This window comes from Fukomys damarensis, unplaced genomic scaffold (genome assembly GCF_012274545.1).
Source record: "Fukomys damarensis isolate Sample0158 unplaced genomic scaffold, DMR_v1.0_HiC HiC_scaffold_24, whole genome shotgun sequence".
NCBI classification, from domain to species: Eukaryota; Metazoa; Chordata; class Mammalia; order Rodentia; family Bathyergidae; genus Fukomys; species Fukomys damarensis.
In genome coordinates this window covers 1,742,373-1,759,396 of record NW_022900936.1, presented here as the reverse complement: position 1 = coordinate 1,759,396, position 17,024 = coordinate 1,742,373, and the positions used below count along the sequence as shown (strand labels likewise).

At 53.2% G+C, this 17,024-nt stretch overlaps 3 protein-coding genes across 6 annotated transcripts in view; all 3 read right to left on the bottom strand.

Moving 5' to 3' along the window:
• Tspear (thrombospondin type laminin G domain and EAR repeats) overlaps positions 1–17,024 on the bottom strand; it is a 161,899-nt gene that overhangs the window by 23,902 nt on the left and 120,973 nt on the right. The window lies entirely within an intron of this gene.
• LOC117287504 (keratin-associated protein 10-4-like) overlaps positions 1–17,024 on the bottom strand; it is a 34,768-nt gene that overhangs the window by 7,208 nt on the left and 10,536 nt on the right. The gene's annotated exons all lie outside the window — the stretch shown is intronic.
• The window catches only part of LOC104870709 (keratin-associated protein 10-4), an 8,303-nt gene continuing 2,910 nt past the window's right edge, over positions 11,632–17,024 (bottom strand). Inside the window, exon 2 of one of the 2 annotated variants that reach the window (XM_010636438.2) lies at positions 11,632–12,808. In XM_010636438.2, the coding sequence (XP_010634740.2) occupies positions 11,698–12,808 (1,111 nt within the window). In that variant the 3' untranslated portion in view covers positions 11,632–11,697. Of the gene's footprint in view, positions 14,044–17,024 lie in introns of those variants that run through there. The other variant, XM_033768121.1, reaches the window with a different exon arrangement.

The window sequence follows — 17,024 nt, the reverse complement described above, 5'->3', positions numbered from 1 at the left end:
GTGTGAGTGAGGTGTGTGTGAGGTGCTGGGCTCTGGGCTTTTATCCCCCTCCCTGGCCCTGCGTCCCAGCCTTCCCTTCCTTGTTGGTGACCGGCTCCTGCTGTCATCACGATGTTTGTTTTCCGTGTGTCCGGCTCGTTAATCTCCCCAGCGTCTGTCCAGGAGCAGGCATGGCAGGCCCGGGCCCACGGGGTGTGGAGTGGTGAGGGCTGGGGTGGCGCGGGGCCAGCATCCTGGTGCGGTGTCCAGGTTCTGACCACCAGAAGCACCGGTGTTGGCTGGAACCGCCCAGCAGCCTCGCCTGCCCCGGGCCGCCTCCTGTTCTCTCTGCCCTCTTCTCGTCCTAGGCACCCAGCTTCTCCCTGCCAGCCCTTCCCCTGGGTGCTGCCGCAGCCCGGCTCCGCCGTGGGCACCTCAGTGTCTGTCTCAGATTACGCCCACCACGTGGCACGGAGGAGGTCCAGGAGCCTCTGCCCCATCGGTGGCCGTGATGATATCTCCAGAAGTCCCACCCTTCAGCCAGTCACAGTGTGGATCCGGATTCCCCATCTTTACCCACAAAGCACACACGTGCCTGTCAGTACAGAATAAGATGTGCATTGTGGCCTGAGGTGGGACTTCCTCTGTCCCCCTGAACCTGGCAGAGCTGAAACCTATGCCTTGTTCTACAGACGGTGCTAACACCCAGGACAGCCCTTCTCCCTCGGGGCCTTCTAGGGTGAGCCAGTGAGAACCCCGTGGACGGCTGCCACTCCCTGCCCCAAACGGCCTAGGTGTCAGAAGAGGGTGTGGGTTCCAATTCTGAACACACAGTGGCTACAGCAGTGAACCCCCAACCCTGTCCAGGCGTCTGCCCCTAACATGGGTCCCGGCTCACAGGCAGGAGCAGAAGCCACAGCCAGGCGACAGCCACAGAGACTCTGACGCCAGACGCAGTGAGGCCGAGCTCGGCTGCCCTGCCTTCCCCCGCACCTGTCCCCACCACTGCAGGGGACACGGTGCCGCGGGAGGGAGGACAGACTCAGGGCAGGAAGGCCGTGTCCTTCCACAATGTCCCCGAGGCCCATGCATGTTTCATGGGGGAGGCAAGACCTGTGGGTTCCGACTGGAGCAGGAATTCAGCCCTGCCTGCTTGGGGTACAGAATATGGCCCGCTTTTAAGGGCCAGCGCTGCAGGTGAGGGCCGGTGACAGATAAGGCGGTGCCCTATCCCTGGCCTTCTTCTCGGTGGCTCTGAGCTGTTCTGACTGCAGGTCTCTGCCGATCCTGTTCTTGCTCGCCTTCCCCTAGACATGGAGCCATCCCAGGAGCTGGACGCTTGCTTCTCCTGCTGGCCACACCACCTCCAAGGGCCTAAAATGGTGCCTGACATGCAATAGATCTGGACAAAAATAGCTGGAAAAGAGTGGCCTTTTTTTTGGAAAGAAATTACGGAAGGGTATGTTTGGGTTCTGAAGTGATTCTTTTGGGCCAGGTTTTTCTGCGTGGTGCAAATGCTCGCCAAGCTGTGCTCCCACGGGTGGGCAGCTGGCTTGAATCGGCCTGGCTGTCTGGCAGAGGGCAATGTGGACACAGGCTTAACAGAGGAATCCCTCACAGAGGCAGCAGGAAGCTCAGGGCAGACACCAGAGACCAAGGCTTGGCAGGGAAGGAGCAAGGACTGCCTTTCCGCTCCTGCACATTTCCCCCTGGAGGGCCTTTCAACTCCCAGGACACAGCCCTGAGGCTCAGAGCTGAGCAGAGCTGTTCCTTTTCTCAGAATGGAAGACAAGAAGTCAGAGCTTAGGCCCTGATGAGGCGGGGGATTCCAGTTAAGCACCCAGGCTTTGGGTTGCAAACCCAGAACGGAAGTGAAGGGCTGGGCACTGGCAAGAAAGCAAAGCAGACCAGCACCATCTCTGACTCAGCTCAGGCTGAACTCGGGTGACCTTCCCGTGGCACTCCTGTCCCCCGGAAACCACAGTTCATTCTCGCTGGAGTCAGGCAGCATCAACCAAGACTCAAATGATCTCTGTATTTTCCTCCACCGGTCTTGCATTCAGCCAGGTGTTCCTAGGCGTACTACAAGACAGGAGTGACTGACTCAGGGCCAAGAGAAAAACAAGCAACAGAAGCAGGTGTGCAGGGGACCTAGATGTCTGGCTTTTCAGCGGTGGACTGACAGATTTCTTTTTCTCAAGAAAACTGGGGAAAGCTAGAGAATTTCAGAGACAACAGTGATTCCATAAAAAAAAATCAAACATAAATTCTAGAAATGAAGAACACAGTAAGTGAATTTCAAACAGAGCAGGTAGTTGAACAGCACATTAACCATACCAAAGAGATAGGGAAGGGTGGGAGGCAAGGAAGTACCAAGGCTCTACTTGGAGAAAGGATGGGGTAAAGTCGAGGAAACAGCACTAAACATAAGGGACATGGTGCAAAATGGTTTAAATCCTAAAAGGAAAGATGTGTGAATAGGGCAGTCAAGTTCTAGGAAATAAACTAGACCAGCACTTTAAATGGACAGGGCATTGACCCAAGGTGCAAAGGACATGACAGAACACCGTGCCTAAACACAACAAGTTTGAAATCCAAAGGCAGAGAAAAGTGGAACAGTCAGAGGGCGACCAAAAAGAGACACAGTGCCTTCCAAGAGACTGGCAGAGGACTTCCTGGTGGAAACGCTGGAGGCCAGAAGACACTGGATCGCATCTTCACCGTCTGAAAGGAGAAGGGAGCACCGAGCTGGGTCTGCCCCCGGCGGTGTCCTCGGGCACGAGGACAGAGCACTGGGGAGAACGCGCCAGCAGCCGGACCTGGGCCGAGCAGCCAACGAAGTCCTGAAGGGAGCAGAAGCGGGCACGCGTGGGCCCCTCTCAGGGACGGGCACACCGGTGTCGCTTTGTGAGTACTGACGGAAGCGAAACACATGCGGTCAGGCCGGAAACCTCAGGAGGGGCTTCGTGGAGTTGCAAGGGTGGACGCCACGGGACGGCACAGCGACAAGATGTCACTGCCTGCGTCAGGACGGCGAGCGGCTCTATCCCCAGATGCACCTTGCTTCAGCCCCTCAGGACGTGTTCCTCAAGAGCGACCAGAAATGAAGTCGGTCATCTGAGTTCTACAACAGCAGCTGGAAACTTTAATAGGAGACTCTCGCTAAGCTTAAAAAGTGAAATAACAGAGTAGATCCGAGTTCAGTAAGGAAACCGAGGACTGGAAGAACGCCATAGCCAGCCAGGGCCGACACGCATGTACAAAGTGGTCTACAGCCATGGCAGGGCAGATCCTCTCCAGTACACGGGGGGGGGGGCCAGGACAGTGTCAGGCCACGGACGAGGCTCAGCAATCGAAAATGATGGAACACGTAGAGTATCTTCTCTATCGTAATGGAAAGAAGCTGGAAATTCAGAGAAAGATCATTGGAATCCACAAATATGGGTGAATTAAACACCACTGTTAGACAATCACTGGGTCCAAGAAGAATTCAAACAGAGGGTGGAAAATGCTTTGAGGTAAATTAGAAAAACACAAAGACCCAGAGCTTGAGAGATGCAGCGAGAGCTGTACTCAGAGGGAAAATGATACATTTAAACTCTTGCCTTTCAAAAAAAAGATCTCAAGCCAGCAATTTAGCTTTGTACTTGAAGAATCAATAAAAGCAAGAGCAAATTAAATCCAAGGCCCACAAAAGAAAGAAGAGAAGGGTTAGTGTACAGGTAAATAAAATAGAAGGTAGAAAAACAATAGAATCAATGACGCTGAAATTTTAGTTCTTTGAATAGAGCAACAGAATTGAAAAGCTTTCATTATACCGACTGAAAACACAAAATATATGGACGTATCAGCACTGACCTTATAGAGATAAAATGATTGTAAAACAGTACCGTGAATAGGACAAACAGGACATAGTGAACAAATCACCGTAAGGATGCTAATGCCCCGACCTGAGGTCTTACTGTTGCTCTTTGTTTCTTCCTATAGCTTGGAGTTACTGGCACAGCCTGTGCGTTTCACCCTGGATTAGCATTACTTGCAAGCCAGGTCTACTCGCAGTCCACCTCTCAGCTTGTGTATCTGTGAATGTGCTGTGCTCACTCTCTTTTTAAAGGGTAATTTTTCCAGGTGCAAACTCTTCTTGGTCAAGAGTGTCTCCCTCACCCCAGACTTTTGATGCTGCATTCAGCTCTCCCTGACCCCACTGTTTCTGACGAGAAGCCACTGTTAACCTGTCTGAGCGCACTCAGGATCCTCTGTGATTCTGACTCATGATGGTTTGATAATCAGGTGTCTCCACGCAGCTTTACTTGAGCTTATTCTGCATGGAGTCTCATGGAGTCTATGCGTTTCTTGAAAGTTTAGATGTGTGTGTCTTATGAAAACTAGGAGTGCTTCAAATTGTGTTGCTCTTTCCTACTTCTCTCCTTCGGGAGCTCCTGAGAAGAGTACTTTGGTATTCTAGAGGGTGTCCCACAAGTGTCTTAAGATTTGTTCCCTTTGCATTTACAAAAATGTTCTTTAGACTACCATATTTTAGTGTATCTTCATGTTCACTAATTCTTGTACTGCACAAACCTCTTTAAACCCTAGGGGTCATTTTTCATGTCCATTATTGTACTTTTTGATTCCAAAATTTTTATTCTATTCTTTTAAATATTTCTCCCTTTGTTGATGCTCTGTATTTGATGAAACCTCATTCTTCTGGTTCCTCTTCGTGCTTTGTCCATAGAATGAGATATTTTGTGTATGTTTGGCAGGCTTGATCCAAAGGTGTTGTGTAGCAAGCGCACACGTTCTGAGCCTGCTCAGGAGCATTACCTGTTCATTGACCATCCATCTCAGTGCCCAGGTCCTATTTCCTGTTTCTTGGATGCCTGATAACTTTTGTGGGAACTGGACAGAACCATTGCAATGGAATAACTCTGAACATCAGATTCCCTCCCCATGTAGTGTGCCAGGGGTGAGTTCCCGTGGCTTGCAGTTGCTTGTTTTTCTGTTGTCATGTTTGTAAAGTAGCTTTGCAATAATGGCATTGTTCTTCCTTCTGGTCACCGTCCCACTAACTTAGTGCTCAGACAGTGATTTGCCAGAGTTAACCCCTCAGGTTATGGCTTGGGTCATCAATGTTCCCCAAGGCCACGTGTGAAGTCCTGGTCCCCAGCTGGTGGGCGGTGGTGGAACCCTTAGGAGATGAGTTCTCTCGGGAAGAAGTCGTCACTGGGGCTGTGCCCTTGAAGGCGACACTGGACCCCAGCCCCTGCCTGTTTGTCTCTTGCTTCCCAGCTTCCCTGAGGCGGGCAGCTCCTCTACCACACACTCACACCAGGATGTTCTGCTCATTTCAGGTCCACACGACACACAGCCAACCATGGACTGAAATCACGAAACTGTCAGCCCAGTCAGCCTTTCCTCCTTATAGGTTGTTTGCCTGAGGTATTTTGTCACAGTGATGGAAAGCTGACTAACACAAGTGCAGCCAAAAATATTTTTCTGCTGGGTTTATTTTTTCTTAGGCCCTGTTTGTATTTTTGTGTTGAGCACACCCTCAACTCCAGCAGGACAGTTCATACCTGCCTTTCCTTTTGCCTCTTGCTGTGCCTTCACTTCCTCCTCTGACTTCACCTCATGCTCATACCTCTACTTCCTGCTCACTTTGAGCTTGAAGTCCAGCCTGGTTGGTGATGGCTGAGAGCTGCTCAGGGGTTTTCTGAGCTTTTGCCCTCCTTGGGCTTGTGTGTGGTATTTTTGACTCCCAGGGTTGTGCCAAATTTTTCAAAGCCCGTATTCCCCAAAGCACTTCACCTACCGGCTTTTCTTCTCAGGTGTTCGCGTTGCCATTTCTTTCCCCAGCGGACATCCTTCCCTTTGGCAATGGTGGCTAGCTCATTCGCCTTTAAGTGCTCTACCAAACGCTCTCTTTGTAGCTACTCCTACACGTCTTGAGTTTGAGGAAATCCAGGCAGGCCTTTTGTGTTGGTCCTTCAGGTAGCCCCAGACTCATCAAAAGAGATAGGCATACTTCCTAGGAAACAAGGCCCACTCGCTCCATCTGGCCTCAGCTCCAAGCCCATGTCCAACTAGGGCAGGCAGGGTTTGGGGGCAGAAATGCCATAGAGTTCCACTGGGCTAGGTGGTCATTCTGGCTTGACGACTCCCTTTCTGTAGTGCCACGGTCCACACCCTTTTTGGCACCAGGGATTTGTTTCACAGAGGACATTTTTTTCTATGGCTGCAAAGCAGGATTTAGATTAGATTCTCATAAGGAGTACACAACTTAAGACACCTCACAGTCCCAGTTTACAGTGGGACTCTGGCTCCTTTGAGAACCCAGTGCCCCTGCTGGTATCATAGGAGGCAGAGCTCAGACAGTGATGTGAGCGCTGGGAGCAGCTGTGAATGCGGGTGAAGCTGCACTCCCTAGACCACGGCTCACCTCCTCCTGCTGAGCCACCAGTTCTGAATAGGCCAGAGGGGATCTGGCAGGGACCCAAACCTAGGAAATGTTTCCAAAGTTCAGAAAACGATGCCAGGTTCTTGTATTTTTTTCCCCTGTTGTTTATTGGTACATTTAAAGTAAGCAGTACAGTTACATTTATCATTAGGATCTTGTACCTTTATATGATATGTCTTGGTCTTGTATTTTCTTGGTGTGTGTGTGTGTGTGTGTGTGTGTGTGTGTGCGCGTGTGTGTGTGTGCGTGTGTGTGTGTGTGTGTGTGGGTTTGCCAGTGTTGTGCTTCTTTGGCAGGATGGGGCTTCAGGTGTCCTTGCTCCAGTTTCTTCTGATGTCACTCTCGGGAGGGGGGATTGGGAAAAGACACCTGGTAAGATTTAAAACTCACACTTGGACTGGAAATTCCACTCCTAGGAATCCAGACAATAGCACAACTCACACTTGAGGCCAGGGGTGCATGGTTGGTGTCTCACTCACTTTCTTCTCCCTGAGACATGATACAGCTTACAGGAGAGGTGGCTGATTTTGACTCACTGGTTGTAAACGTTTTAGTTCATAGTCAACTGGCTCCAAGGCAGGGGAGCACCACAGAGGGGCGTGGTAGAGGAGAAGCTTCTCCTCTCGTGGTGATCAGAAAGCAGAGAGTGATTAGGGGAATAGCTCACACCCACAGTGAACCCCTCTTCTAGCATACCCCCCACCCAATAGCAAGTTAGCTACACCACTCCCACAATCCCTAGTCCCACCTATGAGATAATGGGGTTTAAAGGAATATCTATACATAAATTATAACATTTCCCCCATGGCCCCAAAAAGACTTATACATATCTCTTTATGCAAATTTTGTTTGGTCCATCTGTAAGAGTTTCCAAAATCTTAACAGTTTTAGCATTACTAAAAAGTCCAAGACCAAAGTCCCCTTGAGACTAAAGGCAAACTGTTAACTATTAACTCTGTAAAAATAAAATAGAATATTAAACACTCTCAAGACACACTGATAAAGGGTAAATAGTTCTATTCCAAAAGGAAGAAACAGGGAGAAAAAGAAATTTACCAGAGCAAGACCAAAACACACAGGACAAACACCAAAGCCATGTCCAGTTCTGGGCACATTGTAGCAATGAAATGGGGACTCTAGATGGCTTTGGTAGTCCTGTGCCTATGGCATTTCTAGTAGCTGTAGTTCTCATGGCTTCTCTCTTGGCTTGGCTTTGCTCACTTCTTGCAGTTTTGCTCAGACATTCTAGGTTCTTGGCTTTCAAACTACTTGGAGTCTCCATTGCACTTTCTGCATTACTCTCACAGCTTGTCCCACTGCCCTATCAGAGAGACACTGCCTGGCCTCCCAGGCTTCTTCTGAAATCTGGGTAGAAGCCTCTGTAACTCCACATCTCTTGCCTTCTGCATGTCCATAAAACAAACACCATATGCACAATACCAAGGTATGCTGCCCTCTTATAGAGTAGCTGGGCCCCCTTGGATCATGGCTGCAGAGGTCTCTGAGTGCCGGAATGGTTGAGCATTGTGAACCAAATCCTGGGGAACAAATTCCCTATCAGCCCTTTCCTTTTGATACTGGGGATTGAATTCAGGTCCTTGCACTTATAAGGCAGGTGGCAGAACCACCAGCCCAATCAGCCCTTTTCTAACACAGTGCCCTAAGGCTCTCTTCTCAAAGCAGTTTTCCACTTTGGTAGGCTGATGGGCAGAGTCTTGTTGTTTCCCCTGATGCCTTCAAGACATCTTTCCTATGGTACTGATTCAAAATACCCTGCTTCTTCTTCTTCTTCTTTTTACCCTGCTTCTTTTGAATTTTAATATTTTGAGGAATTAATCTCTCCTTTGCTTCAAATTTACAGGCCCCAACTTTACAGGAGCTTCCTTTCTAATGAAATCCAAAACTTTCACCATCGCTCAGCTGTGCTGTTTGCTCTCCATTCTTACTGTAGAGCTGGCTAAAGCCCCCAAAAGTAGCTCTGCTGCAGCCTGACTGTTGGGCTGCCTTGAAATTTCCTCTGCCAGTTTAATTAGCCCACCACCTTTCATTGCAGTCTCTCACAAAATCTCAGGACATGAGCAAAATGTAGATAAAAAAAAAAAATTTTTTTTTTTTTGGTTTTTTGAGACAGGGTCTCACTATGTAGTTGAGACTGACCTGGAACTCACTACATGGCCCAGGCTGGTCTCGAACTCACAGCAATCCTCCTTCCTCGGCCTCCCGAGTGCTGGGATTACAGGCGTGCGCCACCACTCTTGGCTGACAAAAAAAAAATGGATTTTGGGGGACTGAGGATTTAGCTCAGTGGTTCTGCTGCCTGCCTCTTAAACTGCTGCCTGAGTTTGATCCCTGGTACCAAAAAAAATTATTATTATTATTTTTTTTGCTAGAGCAAAACACATGGTCATGAGCCCCAAAACCAATGTTCCCAAATGAAACCTCCTGAGCTTGGTCTTTACTGCCTGCATTTCTGGTTTTCTGAGATCTGACCAGCATCTCTCAGCTCAGCCTACAGCATTCTAGGATGTTTCCAGGTGGCAACTTCAAACCTTCCCTAACTCCTCTCTTGAGCCAGTTCCAACAACTTCTGAACCATATGGTCAGCCACAACCCCACTTTTCCATTACCAAAACCGGTTTTAGTCACTTTCTGGTCACTGAAACATGATACCCAACACCCATGACTTAAAGGAGCAGAGGTCTATTTTGGCTCACAGTCTGCAGAGGTTTCGTCCATAGTTGGCTGGCTCCAAGGCAGGGCAGCCTGGCAGAGGGTCGTGGTGGAAAAGCTGCTTACCTCATGGTGCTCCACTCTTCTGCCCAGACCCCACCTCCTAACAGCAAGTCAGCTATGAGCCCCATAATCCAATCACATTCCAAAAGCCCTGCTTATGAGTACATGAGGCTTTGGGGTGATATCTAGAAATAAATCCTAACAGTGGGGACATTCACCATGGTGTCACACGTAACAGTCAAAACATTTCCATGCTGCCCTCTGATGTTGCCCAGGTCATTTGGAGAGCTGTGACCTTGGCAAAGGTGACCATAGTGATGCATGTTCCCTGGTCAGATGGCAAGGAGAGGACACCAAGAGGTCTGTGTTGGATGTGCTATGATGCCCCACTCAGGACCCCTCGTGGGCAGTGCAGTGACTCTCTCGTGGCTGTGGCCTTTGCTCTGCCACTGTAGTTGGGGACGGAGCCCTCAGATTGACACAGTTGTGGAGTACCATGCCTGCCTGGCCGCACCTGCACACACACACTCACTTGTCCCCTGTCCCATGGACCAGAGCTCTCGCCATGCTGGGCTTCTGCCACCACCTCCCACCTCCATCCAGACTGCATGCTCCAAAGCTGCGTCTGTGTCCTGTGTGTGGTGCACATGCGATGGCCCTGAGCTTGCGGACTGTAGTCCAGAATGCCCATCCTTTGCTGAACAGCACCCTTGGGTCCTGGGCCAGCTAAGGTATTCAGTGTCCCACCTCCAGCTCAGCTGTGGCCAGGTGACCCCACAACTCCTGAGCCCTGGGCAAAGTGGCATCATCTGCATGGAGCGGGTGCTGCTCAGAGCCAGGTGGCACCAACAGGATGCACCCTGGGCTTCTGTGGACCTTCAGAGCTGGGCAGGGACTGGCAGCAGACACGGAACGAGGTACAGGGCCTCCAGGTCACACACAATGCCTGAGGGTGCAAGGGCCACCGCCAGAGCCAGGGCCAGGCCTCTACCCTTCTCACACCGAGTGAAACCAACACAGAGAGATAGCCTGGGCAGCAGGGGCTTTATGGGTGCTCAGGGACCAGCAGTGACACTGCTGGTCAGACTGGGAGGGATGGAGCCGAGGTCCAGGATGGCGACACCGCCCACACAGCATGGGCCAAGAGCAGGGAGGAGCTGAGGAGGCTCAGCGGCCCACTAAGAGGGGCAGGGGTAGGGCTGGCACGCTGAGGGGCTGGTCAGAGGCCAGCCCGAGCAGAAGGGCACTCAGAAGGTGGGCTCGCATGGAGGGTAGAAGAGATGGAGGGATGGGGAAAGGGCGTGACAACAGTTGAGGTGTGTGTGTGCGCAGTACCACTGCCCATGAGGAGTGTGTTCATTATGTGTGTGACCACAGCCTGAGGAGAGATGAACTGGAATGGTATCCGTGTGTCCGTTCTATCTGCGAGTAAGTCTCGGGTTCTAGTGACAAGCCTAGGGCTGGATTTTGGAGAGAAGTTGGTGCAAATAAAGATGTAAACCTGTTCCTTCTACCAAGTTCTGGTCCCCGAACTAAAGACTCCTACTTTGACCTGGATCCTTGAACAAAACCAAAAAGTCACTTTGCCCTGAAGGACATTTGCTGGCCTGGCAGTCACACTTGGCAGTGAACAGCGCTGCTGTAGGCAGAGGACAGAAAGGAAGGTGGAGAGCTAGTACTCTGACCTCTCATGGGGTGAGAACAATTCCTCAGCTTAAAGCAACTAAGCACCCAAGGAGACAAGCCCAGGAGCAAGAATGCAACTGCAGAAAAGGAAAACGAGACTCAAAGACTTCAGGTGCTGAAATTCCCACCCAGAGGTCACAGAGCAAATGTCCCCAGAGAGTCAGGAAACAGCAGAGCGCTTGGCAGTGACTTCCAGGAAGGAGAATGTTTATTGTATTGAGATGGTGGGCAGGAGGCAGCGAGGACAGAGGGAGGAGCCAGGGGTGCAGGAGAGCTGGCTGGGGTGTGGGGGCTCGCAGAGCAGGGCACACAGAGGGCCTGGGGCAGGGGGCTCTGTGCCAAGCCTGGGCAGGGTCCTCTGTCCCTGCGAGGGTGAGGGTCCCGAGTGGAAGTCTCTGTGGTGGACAGGTTCGCTGTGCTGGTGGCTGGCAGGGGCGACTACCACAAGGGAGCAGGCACTGTGATAGGGGACGGCTGGCCCTGGCTGTGGCATGGTCACCCTGGGTGCAGCTCAAGGCCAGGGTCCCAGAGCAATGGCCCTGCCACGTCAGAGCTCTGCATGGGCTGGGCGAGGGCACAGTGCTACTTCACGTGTGAACGGCAGGTCGCTCAGGGGGGACTCAGTGACCACTGCCCAGCCAGGATGCAGCGTAGGGTTGGGAGGCTTCAGCTCAGACGACCTGGGAGCTGCCCAGCAGCCACTAAGCCCTGGGGCTGAGCACAGGCTACAGGATGGGGCCAGGAGCTCTGGGGCAGGAAGGGCCTGAGGAGGGAGAACGCAAGTCAGGGCTGGTCTCAGAGCAACTCTGCAGCATGAGCCACCCAGCCCTGGGGGACAAGGCCTGTCAGCAGCAGGACTTCTGGCCCAGGGAGAGGCCACAGCAGGCTGGGCGGGGGCAGGCAGGGCGGCAGAGCAGGGACACGGAGGAGGAGGAGGAGGGTGTGCAGCAGATGGGCTTGCAGCAGATGGGCACGCAGCAGGACGGCTGGCAGGGGGAGCAGGAGCAGCAAGCTGGCTGGCAGTCAGACTGCTGGCAGCAGGAGGAGGAGGAGGTGCCGGAGCAGACGGGGATGCAGCAGACAGGTTTGCAGCAGACGGGTGTGCAGCAGACGGGCTTACAGCAGACGGGTGTGCAGCACACAGGCTTACAGCAGACAGGCTTGCAGCAGGACGGCTGACAGGACGAGGAGCAGCAAGCTGGTTGGCAGTCAGACTGCTGGCAGCAGGAGGAGGAGGAGGTGCCGGAGCAGACGGGGATGCAGCAGACAGGTTTGCAGCAGACGGGTGTGCAGCAGACGGGCTTACAGCAGACGGGTGTGCAGCACACAGGCTTACAGCAGACAGGCTTGCAGCAGGACGGCTGACAGGACGAGGAGCAGCAAGCTGGTTGGCAGTCAGACTGCTGGCAGCAGGAGGAGGAGGAGGTGCCGGAGCAGACGGGGATGCAGCAGACAGGTTTGCAGCAGACGGGTGTGCAGCAGACGGGCTTACAGCAGACGGGTGTGCAGCACACAGGCTTACAGCAGACAGGCTTGCAGCAGGACGGCTGACAGGACGAGGAGCAGCAAGCTGGTTGGCAGTCAGACTGCTGGCAGCAGGAGGAGGAGGAGTCCCCGGAGCAGACGGGGGTACAACAGACAGGCTTACAACAGACAGGTGTGCAGCAGACAGGCTTGCAGCAGACGGGCTTACAACAGACGGGCTTGCAGCAGACAGGTGTGCAGCACACGGGCTTGCAGCAGACGGACTCACAGCAGGACGGCTGGCAGGAGGAGGAGCAGCAAGCCGGCTGGCAGCTCGGGCTGGACTCACAGCTCACTGGGGTGCAGATGAGGCTCAGGCAGGGGGCCGGGGCGCAGGAGCTGGGCTGGCAGCAGCTGGGGGCGCAGCAGGGGGGCTCGCAGCAGCTCTCTGGGCAGTCGTCCACCTGCCAGGGCTCAGAGCAGACGGACATGGTGGAGGCGGCCATGGCGGGGTTGGGCTGGGAGTGAGTGTGTGAGTGTGAGTGTGAGTGTGAATGAGGTGTGTGTGAGTGTGGGAGATGTCTGAGATCCTGGGCTTTTATCCTTCCTGGCATGTTTTCCCGGCAGGACACAGCCCCTTCCTTTTCCTTGTTGCCATGTGAGCCCTGTAGCCCTTCATTAGGGTTCATAAATACCCGTGATGCCCAGCCAGTGCGGGGCCTGAGTGGAGGCCACAGTCTTAGCCAGTTTTCCCTTCAGAAATAGCTGTGCAAGTGGAAGGGAACAAGTGGTCAAGTAAATCTGAGCAGCTGGATTTACAAATTCCTTCTGGTTTGGGAAGAGCTTAATGGGCTCCAGGGGCTCGGTGAGGTGGTGTTGGGGCTCTCGTGGGCAGTTCCTCCTGCACGTGGGGTCGAGAAGCCTGCCGTGTGGGGAGAGCAAAGTCGACATGCAGAGCAGGCTAGGCTGGACAAACGCGCTAACCAGGCACGAGTAGACAGAAGGCACAGCAGGAATGGTTCTGAGCGAAGCCCAAGGATGTGTGTGTGTGGACTGGAAGGGCTATGGAATTTCAGCAAAGTCCTCCACAGTCTACCCGGGCAGAGTTTGGCGAATTTTTAAATCACAGAGGAGCAGCCTGGTAGCAGCAGGAGAAACCAGCACCCCTGGGCATGAGCCAGCATCAGACACAGCCTGAGCCACGGCAGCGCAGCGTGGGGGCCGGGTGCAGAGGTCCGTGTGGGTCCTCAAACCATAGTGCCTTGCTCTAATGAAGGCCACAGCACTGTTTTCACCCGAGGGAGGCTGAGAGAGTGCCCTACTCACAATCTTGAAGAACACGTGCAAAATGACGGAGTGGTGTTGGGGGCGGGCTGCTGTGCCCCCCAAACCGCACCCTCATCCTGATGGGTGGTGTCAGGAAGTGGGCCCTCAGGGTGATCGGTCCTGATGGGCTAGTGCCCTTGGGAAAGTCTCTCCATTGTGTGTGGGCCCAGAGGCCCTTGCTGTCCGATCCACAGCTCCCGGAAAATGAAAAGGTGTTTTCATCCCAGTACCCCCCCGAATGGCAGAGAGTAGGACAGAGATGGCCATCTTCAGAGGCTATGCTGGCGAGGCTGTGAGAGATCCACCGTTCTGGCGCCAGGTCCTGGGACCCCAGAGGGAAGAGACTCCGCAGCCCTGCTCAGCCCAGATCCTGGGCTGAGAAGCCTCCCCCAGCCTCACTAGGGACAGCAAATGAAGGTTTGGGGTGCCTCTGTCCTCACCTTCTGGTAAGATAGGAAATGGGTCAGGGACACTCCCCATAGGTGACCCCATCATCACTGCACAGAGCTAACCAGGATAGCGCTATTTTCCATCTGCATTTGAATCTGGTGTTGTTTTTAGGACCAGTCACAAGATGCTTTCAATGGTTCATTTGTATGTGGGCACAGCCAATCAAAAGACTTCCTGATCCTTGTTTTAATACATCAGGAAGCTCAGGGAGCTTCTTCTTCTTCTTCTTTTTTTTTTTTAACTTTTATTTGCATTTACTTTATGCTTAATTTATTCCGGTGCCATAAGCTTTTGTTTCTTCAGGGAGCTTTTTGATAGGACAGTGTATACATGGCCTCAGGTCAAGTTAGTGTCTGACAGGACAACTGTCCCAATGCCTTATTTGCATGAGAGAGGCAGATGACCTGGACTGGATACAAGAGGCTTGCTCTGCCTCTGTCCTGGGACCGCTGTGCGTCTGCTCTGGCCCCTGTCACTCTGCAGAGTGTACCACTTTCCACCCTCAGTGATGTACACCCTCCTGCCTTCTCGGTGTGTCCTGTGCAGTTCTTTGTTCAGGACGCCAAGGACCTGCAGGGATGGCCCAGGGATCCTACATAGGTGACACTGGGTCACCAGTCCTCTCACAGGGAGCGTCTGTCTCAGCACTGGACCTCCACAGATGTTGCCAAAGCCACACAGGAATAGAACAATACCTGGACGGTGCAGGAAAAGATACAGTGGTCCCTGACACGCCTGACCCAAGTGAGTCCTTCAGAAACAAACAGGACAAAGCAAAAAGGCTGCTTTCAACAAATGACGGGCTGTTTCTCAGTACACAGACAACAATCTCCCCGGTACAGAAAGGTCCAGTGATCATCTCCACACCTACTCTGACCATCCTTGGACTCAATCATCAACATTTCACCCCAGATTCCTGAGACCCTTCAATGCCTATAGAAGCCTGATTCCTCTCCCAGTTAGCTGCTGTCTCTCTCTCAATGTCAGCCCACCCACTCACAGATGGACTCTCTCCCAGCCAGTGTCTGTCCATCCACACACAGATGTGATAAACTCGGCTTTTTCCAGCTGACTGCTAGAATCTCTCCCTGATTTTAAGCTCTGTTCCCTGCAATAAACTTTCCCTCACAACAGAATGGTCTGTTCAGATGAGTGGATTCTTGTCTATACCAGTTCCCAAGAAAAGGCTCACCTATGAACTGAGGAACTGCCACTGACTGTGGGGTGAAGGGTTAGACAGTACCTCCATAGTCCATGGCACCTCCTCAGGCGGGAACCTGTGGTGTGGTCCTGCAGCAGTCATCCTGCCCCAAATGACTGGACTGCAAGGAATCTCCCTGTGCCACAGCAGTGCACAGCACAGTGCAGCCTCTCAGGCCAGAGGGGACAGGGCTAGGGCTGGCCCTGCATACCTGGAGCTCCCTGGCTAGGGCACAGGAGTTCCATGTTGATAAATGAAATGCCTGGTAGGGTTTCCATTGAAACTAATGGCATGAAAACAGCTATTATAATGTGGAGGAGTAAACTTGTGATATACCATGAGTTTCTCCTCTGGGCACGTGTGAACACACACACACACACACACACACACACACACACACTCATGCAGAGCTGCTGTAATCCAAGGTGCTGACCCAAGACTCGGCACCCAGGTGTCTGAGTTGTCTGTGCAGACAGGCTGGACTTCAGTTAGAGGTTGCTGTGAATACAGATGTAACGCTCTCCCTTCTACCAAGTTCCTGGTCCTCGGGCCAAGGACTCCTCTCTGACCTGGGGCCTAGATCAGAACCGAGATGTCAGTGGGTCCTGAAGGACGTCTGCTGGCCTGGCACACTTAAACTTGGCACACGGGGGCCGCGGCACCAAAATCAAAGCTGACAGTGAGTCTGGGTCTTTGGGGACCCCCACTCAGAGCTGCAGGCTGTGCCTCAGCACTGCCCAGCCAGTGGGGCGCTGTTAGGCCCTGGGGACCAGGAGAAGCGCCCTGGTGGCTGGGCCACCTCTGCCTTGGTGGTGGTCTGTCCTGCTCTGCCTTTCTGAAGGGGTCCACAGACACAAGCCACAAAGCTGGTGGAGGCTGGTGCAGACTCTGAGAATTCTTGGTATTTGCCCCCAAGGCCCTGAGATGCCCAGCTACTCGCCTTAATTCCTCAGCTTAAAGCAACTAAGCACCCAAGGAGACAAGCCCAGGAGCAAGAATGCAACTGCAGAAAAGGAAAACGAGACTCAAAGACTTCAGGTGCTGAAATTCCCACCCAGAGGTCACAGAGCAAATGTCCCCAGAGAGTCAGGAAACAGCAGAGCGCTTGGCAGTGACTTCCAGGAAGGAGAATGTTTATTGTATTGAGATGGTGGGCAGGAGGCAGCGAGGACAGAGGGAGGAGCCAGGGGTGCAGGAGAGCTGGCTGGGGTGTGGGGGCTCGCAGAGCAGGGCACACAGAGGGCCTGGGGCAGGGGGCTCTGTGCCAAGCCTGGGCAGGGTCCTCTGTCCCTGCGAGGGTGAGGGTCCCGAGTGGAAGTCTCTGTGGTGGACAGGTTCGCTGTGCTGGTGGCTGGCAGGGGCGACTACCACAAGGGAGCAGGCACTGTGATAGGGGACGGCTGGCCCTGGCTGTGGCATGGTCACCCTGGGTGCAGCTCAAGGCCAGGGTCCCAGAGCAATGGCCCTGCCACGTCAGAGCTCTGCATGGGCTGGGCGAGGGCACAGTGCTACTTCACGTGTGAACGGCAGGTCGCTCAGGGGGGACTCAGTGACCACTGCCCAGCCAGGATGCAGCGTAGGGTTGGGAGGCTTCAGCTCAGACGACCTGGGAGCTGCCCAGCAGCCACTAAGCCCTGGGGCTGAGCACAGGCTACAGGATGGGGCCAGGAGCTCTGGGGCAGGAAGGGCCTGAGGAGGGAGAACGCAAGTCAGGGCTGGTCTCAGAGCAAC